We start from the raw sequence: 25,047 nt of genomic DNA, 5'->3' as shown, positions 1-25,047 counted from the left end.
ATGCTTTCTCAGTAAGTCCTCACTTCTGGGAAGATGTGTTTAAACTATCTGAAAAAAAATAGCGTGGTAGAAACTCACAAAGGCTGGGGCTGGTTTTAGAGTAAAACAAAACCTTTACCCCTCCTGCCTCATCAGACTATGGTTCCCGGCTCTCTCAAAATCGTGCTAGGGGGAGAACCTGATGTGACAAGTAAAGCTACAGTAAAAGGTCCCCCAAGTAGTGTTTTGATGGTCACTGAGGAATTCATCTCTGCAAATGACTATTTTACTTATCCCACTGAAGTTTTTAATCCCACTGTTTGACTCAGCTGGTTTGTAATAGCCAAATCCTGCTCTTTTGTAAGAATTGGAAGGCTAAGTTTAGGATTCTTTAGAAAATTATGTGACTCCAAAAGCTTCCCAGGTTTTGGCTTTCTTTGAGGGTTGTGAGTGGGATGGGCCTTCATCCTGAGTTGAGTGGCCTCAACAAACGCATGCCTGAGGTAACTAAGAGGAGTTGTAAATGCCCCCAAGACCAATTTATTTCCTCTTTTCCTTCTTGCAACCACAAATAAATTAACACCTGTCAATTTGATCAATAAGACATCGTATCATAGTGCAGAAGCTGGGGTTTAGAACAGCTCTCCTCCTACACACTGAAATGATAGAGCCAGTTCTGTGAAAAATCGGAAACAAGTGTCAGTTAAACCATTGTACTTTGTCATCACTGGAGAAGATGAGTGAGCTTATGTTTGTCCAAGGGAGTCTTCAGTTCAGAAGAGAAATGGAAACCAATGCCTCATTTGCCAAAAATTTTAAAAAAATAAAGCCTGACTCAGCTCTTCCACACACAAAGGGGCGTGTAGCTCTCCGGCACAGGCCTTTCTCTGTTTCCAGCCCAAAACTGCAACATATCAGCATATAAAAATCTCCCACTCGGGTGAGAGGGGACCCGTGGGGACCTGTCCTTCACACCCTGCCTGCCCTGGGGTCAGGCCAGCCTGCACCCAGCTTTATCCTGGTGGGGCTCAGAGGATGGAGCCTGCACCCCCTACCCGGGCATGGCCATCCTCAGCGGATGAGGTCTACATGAGGTCTAATGAGTGCTGAGTTGAGGCGGGTAATCACCTCCCTGGATCGTGAGGTTCCTGCCGGCCCATTCCTCCAGCCCACCCTGGTCCTTCAGGATGGCAGCCCTACCCAGTATCTACTGGTCCTCCCAATTCGAGCTCATCTGTGAGCTTGACATGAAGGCACTCCATGGCCTCCCCCAGATCATGGACAAAGACATCAAACGGGACATATCCCAGATCAGATCTCTGCCCTACATGTCTTCTCACCAGCCTCCTCGTAAAGCGTGTCCTACTCATCAGCCGACTGATTTTTACCTACCTGGTTGCCCACCCATCCAGACCATGACATCCTCACTTGGATGCAAAAAAATTGTGGGACACAGCATTGAAAGTCTTGCTGAAGCGGAGGTAAAATGTGCCCACGGCTCTCCCCTTGCCTACACATCCAGCCATTTCATCGTGAGAGGCAAGCAGGTCGGTCAGGCATGACTTACCCTTGGTCAATCCACGCTGACTGCTCCCAGCCACCCTCTTCTAGAAACGTGCTCCAAGCAAGAACACCCCACGGTTTTCCCAACGTGAGGGCGACCGTCCTGTTGCTCCCTGGGATGTCTCTTTGGCCATTACTGAAGATGGGTGTGACATTTGCCTTTCTCCAATGCCCAGAGAAGCACTGGAAGAGGCTGCCCAGGGAGGTGGTGGAGTCACCATCCCTGGAGGTGTTCAAGGAACGTGTGGATGTGGCACTGTGGGACATGGTTTAATGGGCATGGGGGTGTTAGTTGATGGTTGGACTTGATGATCTTACAGGTCTTTTCCAACCTTAGTGATTCTGTGATTCTCCAGTCAGTGAGGATCTCCCCTGATCTCCGTGACCTTGCAAAGATGATGAACAGCAGCTTTGTAAGGACGTGAACCACTCTAAAAGTGGAAACTCGTCGTCCTGACATCCTTTGCACTTCCCAGCTCCGGGTGAGCCTCAGCTTTCCCGGCACCATGTCCCCATGCCTGGGCAAAGCTGATAACCCCTCCCACGATGGAGGAGTGTTGAGTATCCCCCACACCAGCTCAAGTCGAGCAAGAATATCCACAATTTATCCACGGCCCGGGCAGTGCCAGGCACCTGGGTTCCTACCTACGTGCGCACCCACGGCTGTGCCCCACATCCCCCTGCCAAAAGAAGCGCAGAGGCCACGGCGGTGGCAGAAGCACACACATCCACACTCGGAGGCCAGAGCCGGCACCCACAGTGGGGGAGAAACAGCCCCAGTGAGCAGGGTGCTCACAGGGGCACCCTGCCAGCGGGGAGACACTGAAACGCGGCTGTGGTACCCGCTGCCGGTGCAGGCCCGCTGGAGGACATCGCAGGGACATATTTATAGGTCACTGTTGTCCCTCGGGCGTGCGGCTTACGGGCAAAAGAACGGCTGAAATAGGTTGAGGGATTCCCCAGCTGGGGCCTGATTTGGTTTTGGCTATTTCGGTCTAAAATAGATCCAGAAAACCGCCGTTTTCTGAGACAGATTTGACAGCTGGGTTTCCAGAGCCTTGTCAGTGCTCGGCCCCAGCGGTGCTGCCGGCTGGTCCAGCACGGTCCAACCTACACCGTTTTTCCCAGCCTGGCACAGCAATTGGCCGTGCAAAGCTCGCCAATGACCCCGGCCCCTGTCCCCACGCCTGTGCTGGGGAGGATGCTGCCCTCCTGGTCCCGCTGCCAGCCTTGGCTCCTGCTGCCTGCACCTGCCTGCGCTGCTCCCCCGGCATCACCCCCAGCCCCACACAGCCTCGGGCATCTCCCTCCACCACCTCCCGGGACAACCCCAGTGTAAGGTGGAGTGACACCAGGGCTGGCTGGGGGGTCTCGAGCCCCCAGCACACCCCACATCGCCCCACCAAGCTCATCCAAAAGTCCAGGCAAAGACAAGCCCCCGGCATTCCCACGCCAGCACTGCCGCTCGCTTCCCCGCGCCCCGTGTTAAACTCAGACACGCGTTTCACTGGAGACATCCCGACGGCGCCCCAGGAATAAAGCCGCTCTGGTTCTCAGCAGGGCTTTTGAGTGAGCACAAACCACCATCACTTCTCATTTCCACCCGCAGTAACCCTCCGAGGAACAAAGCGGCACTTCCCCAGGTAGCGCGCTGCTGGTACGGGAGAGCGAGTACACGCTGCGACCGGGGCTGGGTGGAGGAAACCCCCCCCACACCACCGGAGCCGACAGCCTACAAGAGCAGGGCTCATGCAGCAAGGCGGAAGGCTTTCTCTTATTTTATCTCCTTTGCCTCTGTTTAATCCAACAGTTGCTGGAGGAAAAGAAATCGGTGATAAAATATTACCACCAATATAATTTATTCTCATGTCTTTTAGTCAATATTTTACATCGTTGCAGCTTGGGCTATTTTTAATAGGCTCCTCTAGCCACGATTGTGACTTAACCAAGCAACGACACCCCAAAACGTATTTTGCAGCCCTGCTGACACCGCCTCTCTTATCAGCACACGCACACAGGTGCACGCCCAGGGCTGCCTGCGAGTTTGCTGGTGCCGGCAAGAGCGGCGCGGGAAGCCGCAGCCACAGAGACCCTTCTCCGCAGCACCCAGGTGGTGCTTGCTCCGGCCCAGGGCAAGTCGTGGAGGCTGGTTGCAGAGCTGGAGGATGTTTTGCAGCAGAGACTTGGCTACGGGGGTGAATAAATAAAAGGAACTGCCTGAATGGGGGCAAAAACCAGCACCGGGCGGCAACTGTCCGCACCCCTTTGGCCAAGATGTGTTCAGTGTCATGTCTGCTTCGCTCTCACCACATCAGCTGAAGGTTTCTGCTGAAGACATGTCCCTTGAGGATGCCCAGCATGACCCCAGGCTCCGTCACCGGCCACAGCCCTGCATCCTTCGGGTAGCCTTAGGGCATCCGTAGCAGGAACAGCAGCTCTTCCAGCACTCCCTGGTCCTCCATCCATCAAGTCCCCATCTCACAGGCATTATCGCCTGTAATCCTGACAACCCGCTCACATTCACCGTTCCTGAGCCCTTCCTCTTCCTCCTCCTCAGCCATCAGTAAGGGCTGGAAACCCCACACCGGCTTTTCACCATTTTCAGCAGCTTTTGCTTGAGCGTGAGGAAGACGACAGCGAAGGCCACCAGGAGCGTCAGGCAGGTGGGCAGAGCCAGCACCAGGTAGAGAAGTGCCAGGTCGGCCGTCTGCCAGCGGCAGCTCCGCAGGACGGCCTCGGGCAGCGCCCTGGGGCTCAGTGTGCGGGAGGCGTAGCTGCAGGTCACCTCCTGCATGTCGGGGATGTGCAACCCCTCAACCCGCTGCAAGGCGTCCCACCAGCCCAGCGTGCAGCAGTTGTAAGGGTTTCGGCTGAGGTAGACCTCCTGCAGGTTCTTCCCCAGCGGCGTCCGTGCAACATCCGTCGGGAGAGCCGGGAGGCAGTTGTCCCGCAGGTCCAGGCTGCGCAGTTTCAGGATGCTCAGCGAGGTGGGGAAGACGGTCAAGGAGTTCTGCGACAGGTCCAAGCGCACGAGGCTGTTAAAGGCAGAGAAGTCCACGGCGGTGGAGGAGAGGCTGGTGTTCCTCAGAGACAACACCTGCAGCGTCAGAGCAAGGTCCTGTAGCCACTCCAGGTCCCCGGACAGTGCCTGATGGTTGTCGGAGAGGTCCAAATGCATCAGTGACGTCCCCTGGAAGGGGTGGCCGCCCAGTCCCCGCAGACCACAGCCAGCCAAGGAGAGATGAGTCAAGGTCTCAACACCCCTGATGTCCACGCAGGGGGGACTCTCCACCTCACCTGCGACAGCTGGCTGGGGACAAAGGTCGACCCGGTTGCGGCTGAGGTCCACGGTAGCGATCTTCCTGGTGTAGGTGAAAACCCCAGGAGGAAGCATCCGCAGCCTGTTGGTGCTGAGGTTGAAGAGCTGCAGGTTGGGCAGGATGTCCCCGGTGCCCACCTCCGCCCCCAGCTCCACCAGCTGGTTCTGACTGAGGTCCAGCTCCGTCAGCATGGCTAAGGGGTCCCCCTCCGACAGGTGAAACGTCTCCAGGCAGTTCTGGTTGAGCTTCAGGTGGGTCAGAGAGGGCATCTGGGCCAGAAAGCCCTCCGGCAGGTACCAGACCTGGTTCTGGCTCATGTCCAGGAGGCGCAGGGAGGAGAGGTTGCTGTGGCAGATCTCATCCCAGAGGCTGACCGTCGTGATGTTGGTGGAGTTGCCATCAATGAGCAGAAACTGCACCGTGACGTCTGCCAGGGATGTGCCGTTGGGGAGGCGCTGGTAGAAGCTCACCTCGTTGTCCTTCAGCAGCAAGGAGCGCAGCTTGCTCTGCCGGGGTAGCACGGGGAAGAAGAGGAGGCGGTTGTGGGACAGGTCCAGCACCTCCAGCTCGAAGAGGTCATCACTTTCCAGCGCCAGAAACCACTCGATGACATTGTGGCTGACGTTGAGCACCTTGAGCTGGGTCAGGCCGAACTCCACTACGCACGGGAGGTAGTTGTAAGCTATGTTGAGCCTCTGCAGCCTCTGCAGCCCTTCAAAAGCTTGGTCAATCTCAAAGATGTAGTTCTTCTCCAGGTTCAGCTCCAACAGCTGCGTCAGGTTCGTGAAGACAGACGAGTCCAGCCTCATGATGATGTTTCTGGCCACAGACAAGGACTCCAAGGAAGACAGGTTCCAGACCAAAACCGACACCATGTCCTCAGTAAGGCGGTTTCCAGCTAGATCCAGCGTCCTCAAGGCTGGCAGAGCAGAAAGAGCAGCTGCTGTCAGTGAGTAGTTGGTGAAGAGGAGGTTGTCTGCCAAGGAGAGCACGTGGAGGCCTTGGCTGCTAAGGAAGGCAGCGGGCTCGATGAGTTCCAGCCGGTTCTTGGTCAAGCTGAGATGCCGCAGCTGGTGGTACGAGAGCAGAGAGGCATTGCCCAGAACCTGGATAGTGTTGTCACCAAGCAACAGCTCCTCGGTATCACCTCGAAGATTTCCTGGGACGGAGCTCAGCCATCTCCCAGTACAGTCCGCGGTGCTCTGCACCTAAAGCAAGAAGTGGATACGTAACGCTGCTCTCAGAGGCGGGAGATGGGGGAAGATGAGGAGGGAGAAGTTTGGGGAGCAGAGTGAGGATAAAGGAGGTGGTGCTATGGTTAAAGCCTCGGCACCCCGGTCCGCTCCTTATCTAAGCCAGGAGCTGGCAGGGGGAAGGTCTGGAGATGCTGACGCACCTGGGCTTTGCAGGGCAGGACCAAGCACTCAGAAGGGTGAGGGTTTACAAGAGAGGACTTACAAGCTCGCAGCCACCAGGAGATGTTGCCCAGGCTGCGACCACCCCGCTTTCCCATCCCACTGCCAGGAGGACCAGAAGCAGGGAGAGACCAGGAAGCGGGGCCTCCATCTCAGCGGCGGCACTCCTGCAGAGATGGAGACAGAGGTGAGAAGGTCAAAAGCTGCAGACCGCTCATCCCAAAAGGCCCAGGTTTTCCCAGGGAGCCCATCATGGCAGCAGTCATCCTTGTGCACGGCCGGCCTCCTGCCCATAGCTGCTGCCTGCAGGCAGGCGCACAGCTCCCGTCGTTGCCCCCAGGAGCACCCAGAGGCGATGGGATCCCAACGTGCCATAGTGGTGGCCACCATGCCCCACGAGACCTCCGCCACCACGAGCTGCCCATGGAGAAATGGTGAAGAGCCCCAGCACTGAGCCCACCCACCCCAGGAAAAGCCCTCATGGGGGCCCACCAAGGAGAGCCTGGAGGGCAGGAGAAGAGAAGGGACAGGGAGGTGACAGCCTAGTCCCCGCACAGGGCAGCGCACGTGGGAAAGGCACCGTCGTCGCTGCACAGCTGCTCGCAAAAGCCACTGAACTGCAACCCTTGAGCAGAGGCTTCTTCCCCCTGCCAGGGCTCACGTCCCCCCCTCTCCGGCACCAAACGCTCCCTCGGGGGACACCGACCCAGCCACCAGCAAGTCCCCTCCAGCACCCATCCCTGCTGGAGGTCCTCCTGGGGAAGCAGAGGCTCTCCAGTGTGAGGTGCCCTGTTACTAACTTGGTGGAACCGGAGCTGACGGCATTTGCATCTGGGGAAAAGCTGAACTTCAGGCAAATGAGCAGCGAGGTCTTGGCAAGGGCTCAGCAAGCGACGTTTTCATAACTGCCAGTGCTTGAAGAAGAAATGGGGGGTTATTTCTGGCAGCCCGGGCAGCCGGAGCCTCGCAGCACAGAGGGAACAGGGGACACGTCCTGGGCTGTCTCCTTCCTTGGGATAGCCAAAAGCGTTAAGCTGGTGTCTTATCAAAGTGGCATTTATTAATCTGGTGGGGATGGAGAGGAAATCCCCCTTCCCCAGGCTGGAGCCGACGCACAGCAGCTTGCGCCCTCCCAAGCCCTCAGGCTCCAGCAATGCCTTGCACCCAGGCACAGTGGCAGGAAAGGGACCCTGCTGTGTCCTCGCTGCACCCAAAAAACAGGCGCTTTAGCTTTGGCTCGTCTTCAGCCCCTGAACCCCTCTGCAGAAGCTCACGCTTTCCTTCACCCAGCTCAGCCTTTCTTTGCTGCCCAGCGTTGGCCTCCCCCAACATCAGAAGCACCTCCGTTCTCCCACACTCCTCCCTGGGGCTGCGGGGATGGTGCCTGCCCGGCCAGGAGAGCAGGCAGCAGCACCGGCAGGAAACCCCTGCCCGCAGCCCAGCAGCGGAGCCCACACGTAAGAGGTCTGGGAGCACCCGGGGTGCTCCCCACAGCACACACCAGCCCCGGCACCGGCCCACGCAGCCGCAGCTCTTACGAGTGCGGGCATTGGCGACACACGGCCACCGCTGATCTTCAAGCTGGCAAGGGGGTGCTCCCCAAAAACCCCCGGCAGGGTTTTCCACCCGGCATAGGTATTGGGGGGCAGTTACTCACCGCGTGGGGCAGGGTGCAGGGTTTGCCGCAACTCATCTTGCAGCCGGCGGCCCCTCCGGCCGTGCTCAGGGGGTTCTTGGGGCCAAGGGTAGGTGCGACCCGCTGGGTTTCTCTCCCACCCGCTTTCTCGCTTAGCACTAATATAGCCTTTGCGGAAGGAGCTAACGGAAACTGCAGTCACATGGAGGCCGAGAGCGCGGCCAGGCACTTCGCTTACTGATCTCAGCACTTACAACCCGGGTCATGCACTCGCAAACAGCTCCCCAGCAAGGAGGAACCGTGGGGGGCAGGCAGGGAGGGGGATGCCATGGGGAACCGGCCCCCCACCAAGGATCATGCAGCTCCTGGCTCTCCTGCTGCTCCCGGGGACAAGCTAGCACCGGGGACAACCCTTGCACTGTGACCCCTCTGCACGGCTCCAGCAGCACAACCCCTGCAAGGGTTTCAGGCAGCAGAACTAGTGACCCGGGGGGGTTCTTGCCTGTGGAACCATGCCACCGACCCTGCCGGGGCTGGAGAAAAGCCACCGGCTGGGCAGCACTCCTCTGCATGGCATCTATTCCCGTTGTGTCCCTCTAGTCCCCCGCTTGCCTCCGGCGCCCAGCACAGGGGCTCCGACAGGAGCCAAGGGATGCGATTCCCACGGAGGAAGAAGGTGGTGCTGTTATTTCCCGTTGCATTCCAAGCCGAGGTCGAACATGTCCCCAGATGCTGAGTCCTCACTTTGGGACACCACGGCTAGCCCCTTGCGTTGTCTAGGTGAGATTTGGGATGCTCAGATCCCACCCCTCGCAGACCTTTGGGTCTCCTGGGGCTGCTTGGGATTTTGGCAAACCCAGCACCCAGGATGCAAGTCAGACCCATGCGGATGCAGGGAGCTCCCAAGTGTTGATCCCTCCGTGAAAGTCAGCATGAATGGCTTTTCCCACAACAGCCAAGGCAGAGAGAGAGACAAAAATCCACATTTCCAAAGCAAGATGAACAGGGATGCCCCCTTTCTCCCCACCCCCGTCCACTCCTGCTCTCCATCTCCCTTCCTACCCCATGTCTCCCCTCTCCCCGGGTCCTCATGCACCTCCAAATCCCCAGCAAATCCAGCCGCTGACGGAGAAAACGGTTTGCCTGGATTTACGTAGCTGGGAAAGGGTTCAAAAACACGGAGAAAGGATTCAGCCCTGCAACAGGACCCTGTCCGGTGGGATCAGCAGGTACCGCCCCGCAACATCCGTGCTCCACATCCCAGGCGCCGGCGTCAACGGGACCTTCTGCAGCAGCTGGGAGATGAACCATTTTATTGCGGCACGCAAAGCACCCCACACCAAGGGACGTCTCAGCCTGGGTCACCCCCACCTGCCAGACCAAGTGGCCCCCAAACTCCTGCAGCCAGCACAAATGACTGGGGAGGTGGTTTTTTTCTGCCTTCACCCTAAATTTCATTTCTTCTCTGGAAGGAGACTGAGCTCTCCTATGTCACTCATGAAAAAGCCCTGTGGTTTCATTTCCTCCATTTTCAAGGAAGTTTGAAGTATAAAAATCAAGAAGGAAAAAGAGAGAAGCACTCCTCATCCAAGCGAGCCGGAGCAGATGGCAGAAGCTCTGCAGCAGGGCAAAATTCCCATGGAGTTGCTCGAGGTCACATAAAGGGCTGAGACCAGATGACAATGACAAACCCACTCCTTATCCCCAAAATCCTACCGTGAGCCCAACTCCCACCAAAATCACTCATCCAATGCTTGGAAAGGCAGGAGTCAGCAGAGATTCGCCCCAGGGCTGGGAAGTCCTGAAGCCATAAAACCTCGAGCATCCTCACCTGTGATGACACTCCGCTCTTGGGTGATCCGGAGGCTCCTGGGAGACCTTCTGATGAGATTCCTTCGTGCGGTGCCACCAAAGAAGGTGATGCCCCAAGGGTCAAACCAGCTTCCTCCGCGCAGCCCAGGAGGACCTGGAAGAGAAAACAACGTGCTTCATCCCGTGCTTCATCCCATGCTTCATCCCCAGCCCATCGCTTTGGCTGACCGAAGCCAAACCAGCGTAACCCCCTTTCCCCAGCAGCGAAGGTGCTCGCTGCCGGGGCACCGTGGGACGGGAGAGCCCCCCACACCACCCGGCCGCGTTTCGCCCCCTCCGTCCTCCCTGGAAAGCAGCCGCAGACCAGGGCTGCTCCCTGCAGAGTGGGTGCCAGCTCCGCGCTAGGGCAGCTGGCAGCAGCGCTGCATTTCACACTTCCCCCACATCCTGCAGCCGGATGGTTTTGAAAACATCCCGAAGCTGCTGCTTGCTCCCCTCCTCTTCCTCTCAAGCAGCATCATGCCCCCACCCAGCCCTCCCAGTGAGGACTAGATGTGTGCTTTGAGGGGTTTTTTTATTTATTTTTTAGTATCAGCAGGGTAAAGGGATAGGGATTGATCTGCCAGAAGTTGCTGGTCTGATCAGCTCTTCACGAAGCTCCAATCCAGCTCAATGGCACAGGTGGATTAAATTGAAGGCGATTCAGCCACTCGGAGCCGTGTCCACACATGCAGCTGCAATTCTTGCGGCTGTAGGAGCGGACCGGGAATCCCCGTATGGTTTTACACCCAGTGAGCTTCCTCTGTTCCTCCTCTTCCCTCCGAACCATCTTTTTCCCTTAACAACCCTCAAATTGTCAAGCACAAACCAAGAGAAAAGTTGCAATGAGAGGGGCAGCCTCCCGGTCACCCCTGGACTGCGACACCCAGCACAGGACCCCAAGGGAAAGGAGAAACCGCAGCAGAAAACAAGCAGCCCATCGCTGTGCCTCGGTGTGCCCCTTGTTTTCCTGCAGGAAATGTGATTTCTTCCAGAGTGGAAGCACCAAGAGAAAGGTCACTCACAGTTCACGCACCAGCAGGACCACAGCCTTGGCCGAGCGGGGACAAAGCAAAATAGAAACGTTTCTCTATGGGCTTCCTCTGTTCCCACTGCGATGGAGAACCGGAGAGAATTAAACAAGTCATTCTGCAAGGGAGGACGACACAAAGCGTCCCCGGAAAGCCTCCAGCTCTGCTCGGTCTGCAGCATTTTGCCCAGCAAGGAGAGGATGCAGAGAGCACCCCTGCAAAGGGAAAAAGACATGGAGAGAAGAACCAGGTGCTCTGGAAAACAAGCCTGGGAAGGCTTAGATAAATACCTACAGGAACATCACGATCTCCAGGCTCATGGAAAACCGCAAATGGTGTTACAGAAATTATCAGGTAGGCTCAAGTGACTGACTCTTGTCGCAGCAGCATCTCGCCTGTCGGACCTCATCAGAGAGGGAGGAGCGGCCGCAGGGTGAAGACCAGCATCTCCCTCCAGCCGTTTGACCCCAGGCATTGTGGTCAGCGACAACTCTGAAAAGTAAAGAAAATCCAAATTTTATCTTTAAAACCTACATGAAATTCTCATTTGCTGCTTGGCTGAAGCATGCACAGGCAGCGCAAACGTATCAAGAAGACACAAGTGAAGAAGTTATTTCATTTAATCACCTGCTCTGGATAAAACAAGGGAAGCTGAAGGTCTACGATATGTCAGAAGCTGCTGGTAGCGATAGTTGTCTCTAAGATGAACTATGAACATAAAAAAGAAAACACATCATTCCTTATGTGGCCAAAAGGGAAAAGCTAAAATGGCCAGTTGGATGCCTCAACTTTAAACTACAGCCCTGCAAGTTTGCCTGGCTGAATTTCTCGATGGGAATCCACCCAGTTTATCCCCAGGGAATAGCGAAGGAGGTGTCCTGTCCCAGGATGGTGTGGGTGCATCGATGTACACGAGCACGGGCAGCTCTACAGCCCCAGCGCTGCAGCTGAACTGGAGCTCTCCAAGAAGCACAGTATATTTCTTGCAGGGGAAACCAAGAGACAAAAATCAGCAATTTATAATCAGCTTCAAAATCTTTTTTTTTTTTTTTTTCCTTTTTTTCCCTAGCTGTAGCCAAACAACCTGCTTGCTTGTTTCCCTAGCCACGCTCGGTCTTCTTCCACAGAAAGAATGTGCTAGCACTGACATCAGTCACTAAAGCTTCAGGCTCTGGTTTCGCAGCGGCTCATGTGCCTGGGAACCCCCTTGGGCTGAGCATCCTCCTCCGGCCCGACTCCACCACCCTTTCCCGCAGCAGCCCACGCTCCTGGCTTGCTCTCGCTCTACAATTACCCATTTATCCACAACCGAGCTCACTTTTGCCCCCCCATTTTCAGCCGGCGGGAGTCTCCTAGCTCTTGCCAGGTTTTCTGATGGAAAGAGGGGGTTCAGAGAATTGATTCTGGGTTGTTCTGAGCAGAGCGCAGGGCTTGCTCGCTCACCTTTACAGCAACGCACCGGTTGCTAACAGCTGCAGATACCGAGGCTGCGCGAGCTCGGGGAGGAGGGGGAAGGAAATAACCCCACCAGAGTGACAACGTGCCATGAGCCCGCAGGGACCCAGGTGAGCTTCCAGCTCGAACAGTTGGGAAAATGACGCCTTTGGGCTTGGAGGACATTTGACCGAGGACCTAGACACCAACCAGAAGCCCCACAGCAGCAATTTTCAAGGAGGATCCCCCCGCTTTCAACCCTTTAGTCTCCAAAAGGTGCAAGTATCCTTTACGGGGCTCAGAAGAAAGGCAGAAATAGGTCTTAGTAGAAAGCAAAACCATGTTTCTGAGAGCACAGGGCCGTGCGGGAAGGGAAGAGGGGAGTTGGTCAGTGGCTCGGCCACAGCTGCTTCCCGGACCCCTGTGCCGGGGGACGAGGCTGTGCTCCGGTTCCCCACCCGCAGGCAGGTCCAGCCCAGCAGCTCCGTCCCCACGGTCACCACTCTTTCTTCTCCCACATCTGACGGCGTGCGAGATGTAAATGAGGAGGAAGTGGGCCGCAGAAGGGAGAGCCGCAGAAGTGATCTCATTTCCCCCTCTGCTCACCCACACGCGCGGCCGAGCCCACCCTGCGGCCAGGCTCCTGCCGCCTCTCGTAGACTTCACCCGCCCGCCTTTCCCAGGCCGGGGGTTTGAGGTCTGCAAAGGGATCCACCACCACGCTGAAGTGAACCTCCTCCTCGGAGAGCGGCAGAGCATCCAGATCACAAGGTCTTCTGAGCAGAGCGTGCAGCAGAACGCATCAGATGTTGAAGTAGCAGAGCACTGCATTTCTGTAGCAACTGGAAGCCAAACGCATCCACTGCCTTACGAGTCACGATCTGAGACAGAGGCTACTGGAAGCCCAGACGCTCTAGGGAACTGCTTGCAATGCACCCGCAGAAGAAGCAAGTGCCCAAAGCCAGAGAAGACAACTGATCGTTCCTCCCAGATCTCCTCAAGACCTGGAAAGCCCCACGACCAGCTTGCTTACATCTACAGTTTGGCCTTTGGTTCACAGAATCACTAAGGTTGGAAAAGACCTGTAAGATCATCAAGTCCAACCACCAACTAACCCCACCATGCCCCTTAAACCATGTCCCACAATGCCTCGTCCACATGTTCCTTGAACACCTCCAGCAATGGTGACTCCACCACCTCCCTGGGCAGCTTATGTGTTTCACCACTCTCTCAGTAAAGAAATTGTTCCTAATATCCAGCCTAAACCTCCCCTGGTGCAACTTGAGGCCGTTTCCTCTTGTCCTGTCGCTAGTCACTTGGGAGAAGAGACCAACACCCACCTCTCTGCAACCCCCTTTCAGGTAGTTGTAAAGAGCGATGAGGTCTCCCCTCAGCCTCCTCTTCTCCGGACCTGAGACCTGACCTGAAAGCGTTGCCCAAGTTTACGCCCAAGCGTTGCACCTAGACCTGAAAGCGTTGCCCAAGTTTTTCCCGCAGTTGCCAGATGTGGATAAACTAATGTCGCTTTTGTACTGTACAATAAAATAAACCATTAAAAGCAATAAAAACCCCTGACCCACCTACTCCAGCACATTCACTGAAGTTTTTAGCATAAAACTGTCAGGACTGGAGACTCTAAGTCACCAGAAGGAGAAGGTACGGACAAATCACTACCATAACATCATTCAGCAATGCAAATTGTAGCAAGGAAAACTACTCCTATCTGTAGTCACACGTACTCCCTTCCTGCTGCCGTTCTGCTTAAGAGAAGTGAGTAATTGTGTCATTAATGCAAAGGGAAGTGAAACTATCTCAGCTCCTTACAGAGCTAAACCTATCGCAGCCAGCTTTCCCCCTCTGGCCAGGAGAGCCAACATCCCTGCTACATGGCGTTATCTCACAAGCAACTCTTCTCCAGGTGGATTGCAATCAGGGCTGGAAGCAAGCTGGAGCATTGGCACTCTTCCTTTCCCAGGTCTTCAGCCGTGGGGCTCAGCATCCCTCCTTTCTAGTGTGATACGCGCAGGGGAAATGACAGAGCAAAGCCAGTCTGCAGGGTTTCGGGATTGGCGCGCCCTCTTGCACTTCGGGCATATTCCTTGGTCTTGCGTAAGAAAACAGAAAAAACCTGCCAGGATATAAGTTTCTGTGGGATTTTTTTAAACAAACTCTAACATAGGTGACATCACTGTTGTATCTGAAACCTCATCCCTGCAGCTGTATCTGGGAGGGACTCAAAGCAGGCTTTCACCTTTCAATCTGAGACCTGAATTAACACAGGAATGCAAGAGGGGGGGAAAGTTCAAACAGATACATCGATCAATAAAGTAGATCTTCCTCTCCTGTACTCCATTTTCCTTCCGAGAAGAACAGCTAATGGTCTGCCAGTACAGACAAGCCACGTCCCAGAGATGCACAGCATGGTGGGGTGAGACCGCCGGGCCAAGGGTTGACACGTAAAACCAACTTATTTCCGTATTGCGCACTCTCCCAAGTCCCACTAATGTTTGTTCCAACTCTGCTCCAGTTCTGCACGCGTCAATTACTTTTCCAGCAACAGGACAAAATCATATGCTAAAGCTGAGATAAAAATCTCTCAGCCGTTCACAAAGCATGAGATCCTACCCTCGAGCTCTGCTCTTGCACACGTCCTTGCAGAAGGGCTCAGGTGCCCAACGTCAGATGGGATCCGGTGTGAGAAAAGCATTCTCTGTCACCTGAGCGCCGAAAAAACCCCAACCAAACAAAAAAAGAAGCCAACAAAAACCCCAGAAAGGTGATTTGGAAGTGGCAGACAAAGGCTGAAAAGCTCTAACCACTGCAGGATTCAAAGTATCATACAAAAAGCATTTTGGTCAACATCCATTTCCTTACCGGCAGGTTTGTCCAGCACTTTATAATTATTAAGTCACATATTGAAGCTGGCGGAGCTTAAATTACTCTCTTAAATTCCTATTTAAAAGCGACCGGATATGGCTTACTTCTCCGAAGCATAGGATGCTAAGGAAACAAAAGAATTTCATAACCTCGCTTTAATATCTCACTTGCAGGCTTTCAGTCTCCAGTCACTGAAGTCTTTCTTGCAGCTGCAACCAGCAGTTTTTTACCTGCAAGCAGATACCGCGGAGGTTTTGTGGATGGAGTACAGCCCATATCCCGCTCACTCTTGAATTTAACACATTATCAAGCTACAGAGAGTCTAGGGAGAGGTCATACGCGCAGCGCACGCTCACCTACTTGGGCTGAAAAATATCGATCAGGTTTTCTCTTGCCTCGATTTTCAACTCGCCTGCTGCAAACCGAAGCTGATGGACTGGTTTAAAGAAAGGCAGCAGGAATGAAGGATGCCAGCGTGCCTCGCTGCAGGTACGTAACCAAGCTCGAACGTTTGCGAGAGAATGGCATTTTGTAGCTGTAGCATACACGCTGTTGTAAAACAGCTGTTTTCACATCTGTCCCTGGCTTTGGGGCGTGCCTCTAAAGACGCGGAGACAGCACTGTGCAAATGAGAGCAGGTTCACAACCTGAAATCAGAAGTTCAAGAAAGGACAAGAGAAAAAAAAAAAATCACTTTGCAAAACATACAGTAAAACATTTGGGGTGATAGCGCCAATCCTGAGCAGCAAACCGCTGTAGATATATACAGGTGACGTGTCCCAGGATGGTCACTCATCTACACGCACGGGAACGTTCCTGCTGCTTCTGGATAAAATTACCGGAGGCTTAAGCTGCGGAAACTGGGAGCTCACAAGATCAGACACTACACACAAGACAAGAACAGGCAAGGTTATACCTTCACACATTTCCCCATTCAAACATTGCCTGCAGGTAAATATATAGCTTTTAACATATGTAGAATAATACAGGATTAAAAAGAGAAAATAAACCAAACATGAAACAACTCAGCTAGCTCACAAGTCTGCAAGGGCAGGCACGGAAGGAAAAAGACACCCTTGGCTCTTGAGCTGGTAAAATTGCAGAAGAATAAACAACACTTGCAACATACAACAGGTTTTATTTTAAAATCCCTTTTCAATTATTTTGGGTTGTTTTGTTTTTTTTTTTAACTGCCTTTTTTTTTTTAATAATCTTTTGTTGATATCACTCTTTCCTGGTCATAAATACCTGAGAAGAAAAGCAAGTTTGGGAAAAAGGAGACCTTGAACAGCAACGGCAACATTTTGTCTGAGCCTCTCAAATCCCTTTCTGTCTTTTAAGACGATCTGAGAGTCTCAGTTCAGCGTGCTCTCACTGAAAATAATTTTCTGAACTGCAAAGATTTGCTCAGCCTAATTTCAGGATCAAGGATTCAAATGAAGTAGTATATTTCAAAAATTCTATTTCCATTATCCACTTCTCCACCATCATCTGTTCTGCTGGGGTTTGTTGGGGTTTTTAAGAGGCCAGGAAGCAAATGCTAACGGAGAAGGTTCCACATGAAACATTTATTTTTCACAACACTGAAGAAATGCAAAGCCGAGGCTCCCACAGCTATGTTAACTTTGCCCTCTTGTGGGGAGGCGTGAGGATTCATTCAGAAGTCACCCAACACGTACAGCATCATCGAGCAGTATGAGAAAAGCTGCTTAAAGTATAAATCAGCAGGTTCAGCATCACTGCAGGAAAAGGTTTCGGTACTCATTTACCACTTAATTAATTTTCCTTTCAACCTAATTATACCTTAGCGCGAGGTGGACTACTATCACTCACAGAAATCAAACACGTCACGCTCCTAACCATTTAAAAGCTGTTTTGTAAATGTAGAAAGGATCCTAGAGCAGATTTCAGTAATGTCTTTTTCTGGCTACAGATTTCACCAAATTATCTGTATTGTGCAAGAACCGGCGCTGTTTCAGGGAACATATAGCTGCGTTCCTGCCAGCGTCCAGAGCTATTTATAACATGTATAGATTTAGCTAGAACTGAAATATCAGTACTGAAATACACCGGTTCAGGAATCACTGAGGGCTGGTTACCTCTCAAATACTTAGAGAAAGTAAGTTTTGTATGATCAAACTAATATCAGGCCGAGTGTTATTTTAATTCCTCGCTGCTGTCGTCATCCTAGTGAAAATGGAAGAGGAAAAAAAATAGAGGCAGCCATCTGGAAAACACACCCGTCTGTTAAAGAAATGTAAAAATGTAGATCATTGGTAAGAGGAGAGAAAAGCTACTATGTTCCAGCTTGCTATCAGATTCAGCGGCAGGCAGGGAAGAATACAGCCACATCCGAAGCAGCAGCAGTTCAGCCCACAGGATCAAGGCCATCTGCTCCTGGCTAGTTTTGTCACCTGAAACACAGCCAAAAGTAACAAAACCAAATGGCGTTTGCTAGCAGAAGGCACACACAGGACTCCCAAAAACGCACATTCACCACTGCATTTTAAGTGGGGAAAAAAAAACCCCAAACATTTTCAAGAAAATATCCCTATCAGGGTGAGTTTCCCACGCCACCTTGATTTATTAGTTCGTTCTGGCAATCCCTCTGTCCTCTCATGGAAAAAGAGGTCACACAAGTGACTTCAGGGCAACACAAGCCACCACCAAAGCTACGAAGAGACTCTGCCCCGAAACAAAAGGCCGTATCAAGCTCTTCGCTTCCTCGGATATAGAAGCACGACCAGATCAGATGACCAACGGCTAAGCTCCCAACAGATTTCGCAACACTCTTCCAACCACACGAAATTCTGATTTTTGTAACAGACAAAATGCTCACTTTCTGAAAAATTCTGGATGTCCTACAGGATTCTGAAGCCAAGACCTGTGAATCTGACTGACTTCTGTTACGGGAGCTACGAACAGTTGATGTTTCTCCTGACCAAAGCAGTCAAACGGGGTAGGGAAAATACTTCAAACAGCTGTTTCGCCGACTCTGAAGTACCTCAGGCTAGAAAAAGTGATCCTACATTTTTAGTGAGCCAGCATCAAACCTCATTGCTCCTGAAGAACCTCACAGAGATGTTAGCCAAAAGTTCACTGCTTAAAAGCAAATTCTTGATGCAGAGAGCCTGGAAAGTGCCTGCGAGCTCACAAGCACAACACAGTCTCCTACTTCTTCCTGAAATTACCTACTTCTTCCTAAAAGCACCACAAAATATTGGACTTCCATACGGAAAGCTAAAGAAACAGAGAAGCCGAGAAGGTGACCTGGGAAGGAGGCTCCTCGGCACAGCAGCAGGGCCGGGCAGCCACAGCAGTGAGCGCAACACCTCAACTCGAATCAAAAGACCCCCCGCGATAAGCAAAGCTTTTTCCCACGCTGTCATGAGGGAGCACGCCTGTTTCGAAGGACGCAATTTCCCAAGCACAGCTATTAGACCACTGAGTTTTCAAGTCCTCGTTAGCCACTCATCAGATTCTCCCTTTTCAAGCAGTCACGCAGCAAATCACACAGCCCCAACACCTCCATCTTCTTGGTGCACCGAACTGCCTCTCCATTTTTCCTATCACCACACTACGGCTGCCGTTAACAACAATCCACACCGATATATCCTTCTGAATTATAGCAGAGTTTATTTTAATATTTTGTACAGCCAGCATTGGTCTCCAGGAATAAGTTATAATCTTACATTAAGTGAGTCCCCCCCAAACCCACCCTTAAGGAATGTTCAACTTTCAGCATTTCTAATTTAGAGGGAAATTATTCATAGGGTAAGATGCAGTCTGAAGAAGGGAAAACAATCTTAATTTGTGAATAAAACTCCTCGGAAGTTCTCAGGGTTTACTTCCATCTAATTGGGTTCATGAACAAGCGCAGAGGTCACATCTTTCAGGACTGCACTGAGAATACATTCATCTCAGGGACAACTTTATTTTCTGAAATTGGACAGGGTTTTGTTTCCTTTTCTTTTTTCCCCCATTTCGTGCCCCACGGTTCTGCTATGCAGATACATACTTTACAGTCTAGTACAATCAATGCTTGTAACAGTTTTTTCCAAAAGGTACTCATACACCCGTCCAACTTAATTTACTCGGTTGTTCTCAGCACCACTTACAACACCTTCATTTCTCACTGTGTATTTTGTTTCTTTAACGCAGCCAAGAGGAACTTACCTCGATATCGCCTTTAAGCAATAAACAACACACAAAACAAATAAATACTTTAAAATCCTTTTAAATGGTAATGGCGTACATACTCTGTTCCAGTGCAGAATTTGGTTATCTACTAGGTAAAAAGTACTCCAAGGATAGTTCAGCAGCAGCAGACTAGGAGCCTCACTCACCTGCTTGCACTGCTCTCCTCGCATTACCCGAGTAATGGGGGGGGGGAAAGAAGCAACAGCCTAAGAGGAATTCCTCTCTCTGCCGTGCTCAGAGAATTGCCAGTGTCTGATATTAAGCAATTCACATTCTCTAGCGCAAATAAAGCGAAAAGGAGTCGTATAAACATTTCCTTCTCTCTCTCTGAAAAGCATGCCCAACTCTGAAATGGTTCAGACAGCTCTGGGAAACAAACACCAACCAACAAGAAACGAGAGTCAAGAGCTAGCCGCAGGGCTTACGGATTTTAATGCCCTATTAAAAGGAGCCCTTCCAGGGCTCCCCACAGACCTTTCAACCTCAGAGGAAAGCGGTTTCACCAGAAAGTCCCTCCTTACTACACCTCTCAGCTTCGCAGCCGCCCCGGCCTGTGTACGCCAGCACGCTGACACACCGGGGCGGGGGGCGGTTTGTACGTGGTTTTTAGAAAACCGGTGCAAGTAAAAAGGCCAAACATTGAACCTGATCCAGAATCCCCAAAGGGCTGGTTAGAGTTTTATTTGTCCTGACTGAAAACGGGCTGGTGAATACTTAGGTACTGGGGGATTTTATTTAATTAAAGAAAGGTTCAGCCCAGTCTTAAAGCCTTATAAAGCCATTTAAGCTGAAAACAAGGTCTGGCTTCAGAAACTGAATGCTTCTTCCTCATTATTTTGAAACACTTTGCAACAGTGATTAGAAAGTGTAAGAATGCTTTAAAAGTTTCTATTTTTGATGTCAAAAGGAAGAAGACAAGCTCACCGCTGTGTTGCGCCTTCCTTTCCCTAAAGGGGACCGCAAATTTTGGCGAAAGGAAATTCATGGGGAAAACACTTTGCGTTTCCTACAGAGAACAAAACTGTTGCTAAAGCTATGGAAACTTTCACAGAAAACGATCCAATGTAGCACCGTACTCCACAAGAGCATCCCAAAATGTTTTACACTACAACAGAAGAAGTACACTTACATGAATGTTATATACCTGTCCGAGGTGTATTTTCTGATGCCACGTAGTGGGGGTTTTTTTTCCCTTTAGAAATTATGTCTCAGTTAGAATAAAGCAAACCCTTTCTTTTAACTGTTCTTTTCAACGTGTTCTATATATACAACCCTTAAAATACACTTAAAAATAGCTGCACACTTTGTGTCTCATTATACCAGAGAAGGGCAGTCCAGACAGACCATGCTTCTCAGTATGTTAAAAATTGTAAATAAAACCCAACCAGATTCGCTCTCCTCCGGTACCCACGTTGGCCCAAAGGAGGGAAGGGAAGGAACAAGCAGTTTTAAAATGGGAGTCTTTCACAAAACACGCTACTTACAAATCTCAGGTTAATTTCCTCAAGCAGTTTTGTATCAAATCCTTTCTTAAATATTTGAGGTCACGCACTGCCATCTTAGCAATGAAATCTGTTGCAACATGCACGTGTCAGCTTCCCACTCAACCAACTGCAACCCTGAGGATTTTTCTGGCCTGGTAGAAAGAGGAGATGTAACACAATTCCTGAAGTATGGCTGGTCCTCCGTTTCAAAACTCTGTGCGATCCCCTCGATGGTTCTTGGACACGCGCCCACACTTTTTTGTTTTTCCTCTAATATACGTTTCCCTCTAACCAACATGCAGATTTCTCCTCCCAATCATCCACATCTCGACGTCCCAACAAAACAGTCCATGTCATCCATCCAGAGGTTTTCCCAGGTAGACCAAAGTCACTTCTGTGTTACCATACACAGCAGACACTGCTGGATACAGGCAAACTTTTGGCAGTCCTCTGAAGGCAACTCCCAAGAACTCATAGCCCCTCTCAAATGCTAATGTTTTGTCTTCCATGTCCAGGATAACTCGAATCCTTTCACCTATCTGGAAACAGAGACAGGAGGGGGGAATAAAAAAAAAAGAAAATGCATAGAAAGAGTCAGCATATTCAAATGGAGACACAAAAATAAAGCATAGCCCACTTATTACACAGTGGGTAATTTTAAAGCAAGGCTTTCCTGTTTCTCATGATTGCATTACTTTTATGACGGGAATTTCTCAATTTTGCTCCAACGCACTAGGACCCCAAGTGCCTCCGCTGCCGGTTTCCAGCGGGCAGCCCGTATCTAACCACCTACACGATAATAAACGTAACCCTTCCCATGTGAACCCCGCGAGAGCACCAAGAGCGAGCATACTACATGCCACGTGCTTCAGAATACTGCAGAGTTTTGGAAGCTTTGTCACGGCCTCCAAGTTACCTGAACTCTGTATTTAGCTGTTGCTATCGCTGAGCAGCAATTGCTCTGTGAAGAGCAATTTTAAAGACGATGAACTTGTTTTAGACAGTTAAGTGCCACATACAAAATATACCGGAATACACTACTATGCAGGTGCTGTCGCTGACAGAGGTATGCCCTCACTAAGGCAGAAGGAAATTCCAGTGCAAAGCTTAGGCAAAATAAGTATGAAAAACCTTTTTTATATATATATACACACACACACGAGTGAAACCAACACTGAACACAGCAAGAGACTCGGATCTGGGCACGCATGGTGCTCCCTGCATTTATCTAGTACACATTATTTTAGACATAAATAGAAGTCCCAGACACCAGCCGCAAGCACAGCAGGTCGCCTCACAAACTTCTGGTTCTTCACCAGCCAGCCCCAACGCTGGGGATTTCTTCCAGCCAACGCGTTTTTCTTCTAACCAACACTAACACACACGTGTGTTTCCTTGAAGTAGGTTTTCTATGAGCAGATCACTGTCCGTGTCTTAATAAACACAAAATACTCCAAAGGATCACCTATTTGAGCTCTCACCAATTTTTACAGAGAAAGCAGGGGTTGCATTCACCACACGAGCTGGGGACTCCGGGCTTCAAAACCTTTCCCCACCCTGCTGCTGCAGGAAGGCCGAGACAAGAACAGCAGAAAGTGACCACAAAGGGTCGGGTCTGGAAAGTGCTGACCCGATTTGCATGCTAGGGAACATGCAAATGGAAAGAGATCAAAATCTCTTTAATTACACTAATTTTAGGTATTGTTCCCCAAAACAGCAGGTATAACCTTCAGGCAGAACAAAGTGCTTGGCGGTGAACTTTTACGTGAAATTTAGGAATATCAGATACAAGTTACCACACAGATCTTCACCCACAAATTGAAACATAAGCCAATACTCGTACAAAGCCACAGCATTATGAAATGGAAATTATAATGCATACAGCTTAAGTTGTAGGGTGAGGAAATCCAGCAAAGTGCAGCTGTGCGAGCAGCCAGAAGAACAAAGATAAACACTTCTATAGGGACAAAAAGATGGAATGGCACTTGCTCTTTAATAACCTGAAATTATCTGAACATCACATCCCAGCATCCCAGCCAAGGGATGTCACCTACGGGAACGCTGCCAGCGAGCAAAGAAGCAGCACTCAGCACTGCTGCAGGTTTTTGCAGGAAGACTCTTACCTAAGCACTAACCTCAGCTTGCGCTGCCATACAACAAAGGGGTAAAATACCACAGCCGCTCACCTTGCTGTGGGGCAAGTCGTTAGTTCAGAAGGCTACAACAGTCTTTTCAGCTTTTATTTCAAAAAGCAACACGGTGTCTAAACAGACACCCACGGTACATGCTTCGCACTCAATACTTGAGATAAAAGTGTGGAAACAACTGAGGGTCAGGTGCAATGAACACTGCACACAGGTGGAGCCTGAGGAAGCCGTAAATGAAGGGGGAAAGTCCTCATGAAGCAGAATCATTTGCCTTCTGCAGGGAAGGGAGAGAGACCCTTAGGTGGGCATTTAGGACCAATTCAGCAGACAGCCAGGACACGCGAGGGAGAAGGTTCTTGACGGCCAGCTGCTGTCAGACACAGTGGAGCTTCCAGCCCGCGCCCAGCCCCGCTCACCTGGTACTTGGGCGCGTTATTGCACTGGGGGAAACTGCCGTTCACCTCTCCGTTATGCAGCAAGTTATTGTCCACCAGGTTCCAGCCCCAACTCTGGTCGTCGCTCCCCAGCAGGGCCACGTAACCCTGACACTGCATGGCCGCCCGCTTCGTGGCGATGCCGATGACGGCCACGGTGCCCAGCGGGCCCTCCCACCACACCTCCCAGGCGTGGCGGCCCTCGCTGAAGCCGATCTTGGTCCGCGCCCCGTCCGTGCTCTGGGCGATGGGGTTGCGGTGCAGCGTGAAGCCGTTCTTCTTGATGTAGACGTTCCTCGAGCAGTCGTTGGTGCTGAAGGCGTGGTGGAAGGCACGGACCTAGGGGAGAAGAAGAGGGAGGGCGGGGGGAGATAAAACCCTGTCATGTTTTTCAGGCCCCCCTCCTTGGCTGCCAACGGCGGCTGGGCCGAGCGGCTGGGGGGTGTCCCCGAGCACTTGTGGGGGCTGCTGAGAGGCTGGGGAGGGGGGTCTCTGAGGGGCTGGGAGGGTGTCCCAGGCTCACCTTGCCCTTGTAGGTGGGCACGTTGCAGAGGATGTCGGTGCGCAGGGCCTCCTCCGCCAGGCAGCGGGCCGCCAAGCTGCGCCACACCTCGCTGTTCTCGTCGCCGTGCAGGACGCGGTGCCACAGCTTACAGACCAGCGCGCAGCTCCTCAGCTCCCGCAGCTCCAGGTAGGAGAAGACCAGCTCCAGCACCCGCCCCGGCAACCGCCAGCCCGGCCCTCCCGCCGCCGCCCCCCCACTGCTGCCGCCGCCACCGGGGCCCGCCGCCATCGCCTCCCTCCCCCTCCCCGAGCGCCCCGCGGGCCGGGACGCGGGGGCCACGCCGCCCCTCCCCTCGCCGGCGACAGCGGTAGCGGTGGCGGCGGGCCCCGGGCCGAGCGCGCTTCTCGCTCGCCCGCCCGCCCAAGACCCTCACGGTGAGGGGGCGCGCGCACCCGGCGCCGCCATCACAGCCGCGGGCAGCCCGCCCCGCCCCGGCTACGCATGCGCGGGAGCGGCCGGCGGAGGTGAGATGAGGCGGCGCGCGCGGCGCTGAGGGGCCCGGCGGGGGCGGGGCGGGCTCGGCCTCACACACACACAAAACCCCCCGTACCGGTACCCGGTGCGGGTCCGCCCGCCGCCCCCCGGGGGGCCGCAGGGGACGGGCGCGGGGCTGCCCCGCCCTGGGACAGCCGTCAAAGCCGCGTCAGCTCCCCGGAGGAGCTGGCTCCCCGGCGCTGCCGTCCTTCTCTTCCTACAAGCCGGCAGTCGGGCCTAGCGGGGCGGGCGGCGGCGGGGCGGGCAGCCGGGAAGAAGTTGCCCCCGTTCCCGAAGCGCGGGCGAGCGGCTGGCCGCGAATCCGCCATCCAGAGTTGCGGGTAAGGTATCCGGTGCTTTCTGTCATTTGATTTAGTCGAAAAGACTGACATTTTTCCCGGTGGTGGGTTGAATGAATTCTAGCTGCTCTTTAGACCAGGCTCAACAAAAATCCCATGCAAAACGTAAGATGGGGAAAAAAGAACCAAAAAGAAACCCTTTATTGCCCAATAATGCCATAAAACCATAGACGTTAAGGCAGCACCGTGGTCGCAAACCCCGCGTTGCCGTCTGCGCCCCTGCCCTGGTGTCAGCTCTCCTTCCCCCCGCAGCGTGCTAGTCTCTCCAAAACTTGTGG

General features: G+C 52.6%; 2 protein-coding genes across 2 annotated transcripts; both read right to left on the bottom strand.

The window, feature by feature from the left end:
• Positions 1–4,061: 4,061 nt before the first annotated feature.
• On the bottom strand, positions 4,062–6,434 carry NRROS (negative regulator of reactive oxygen species). Its single transcript, XM_059822857.1, has 2 exons — positions 6,321–6,434; positions 4,062–6,070 (listed from the first exon to the last, which is right to left on the bottom strand). Exons 1-2 carry the CDS (start codon positions 6,426–6,428, stop codon positions 4,103–4,105), a joined length of 2,076 nt encoding a protein of 691 aa, XP_059678840.1. The 5' UTR covers positions 6,429–6,434; the 3' UTR covers positions 4,062–4,102.
• Positions 6,435–18,844: 12,410 nt separating this feature from the next.
• FBXO45 (F-box protein 45) lies at positions 18,845–24,164 on the bottom strand. The gene is made up of 3 exons (XM_059822707.1): positions 23,895–24,164; positions 23,354–23,710; positions 18,845–21,329 (listed from the first exon to the last, which is right to left on the bottom strand). Exons 1-3 carry the CDS (start codon positions 24,162–24,164, stop codon positions 21,144–21,146), a joined length of 813 nt encoding a protein of 270 aa, XP_059678690.1. The 3' UTR covers positions 18,845–21,143.
• Positions 24,165–25,047: the final 883 nt, after the last annotated feature.

The sequence above is a fragment of the Gavia stellata genome, chromosome 11 (genome assembly GCF_030936135.1).
Source record: "Gavia stellata isolate bGavSte3 chromosome 11, bGavSte3.hap2, whole genome shotgun sequence".
In the NCBI taxonomy this organism is placed as follows: domain Eukaryota; kingdom Metazoa; phylum Chordata; class Aves; order Gaviiformes; family Gaviidae; genus Gavia; species Gavia stellata.
The sequence above is the reverse complement of the archived record's forward strand: the minus strand, read 5'-3'. Positions and strand labels throughout refer to the sequence as shown.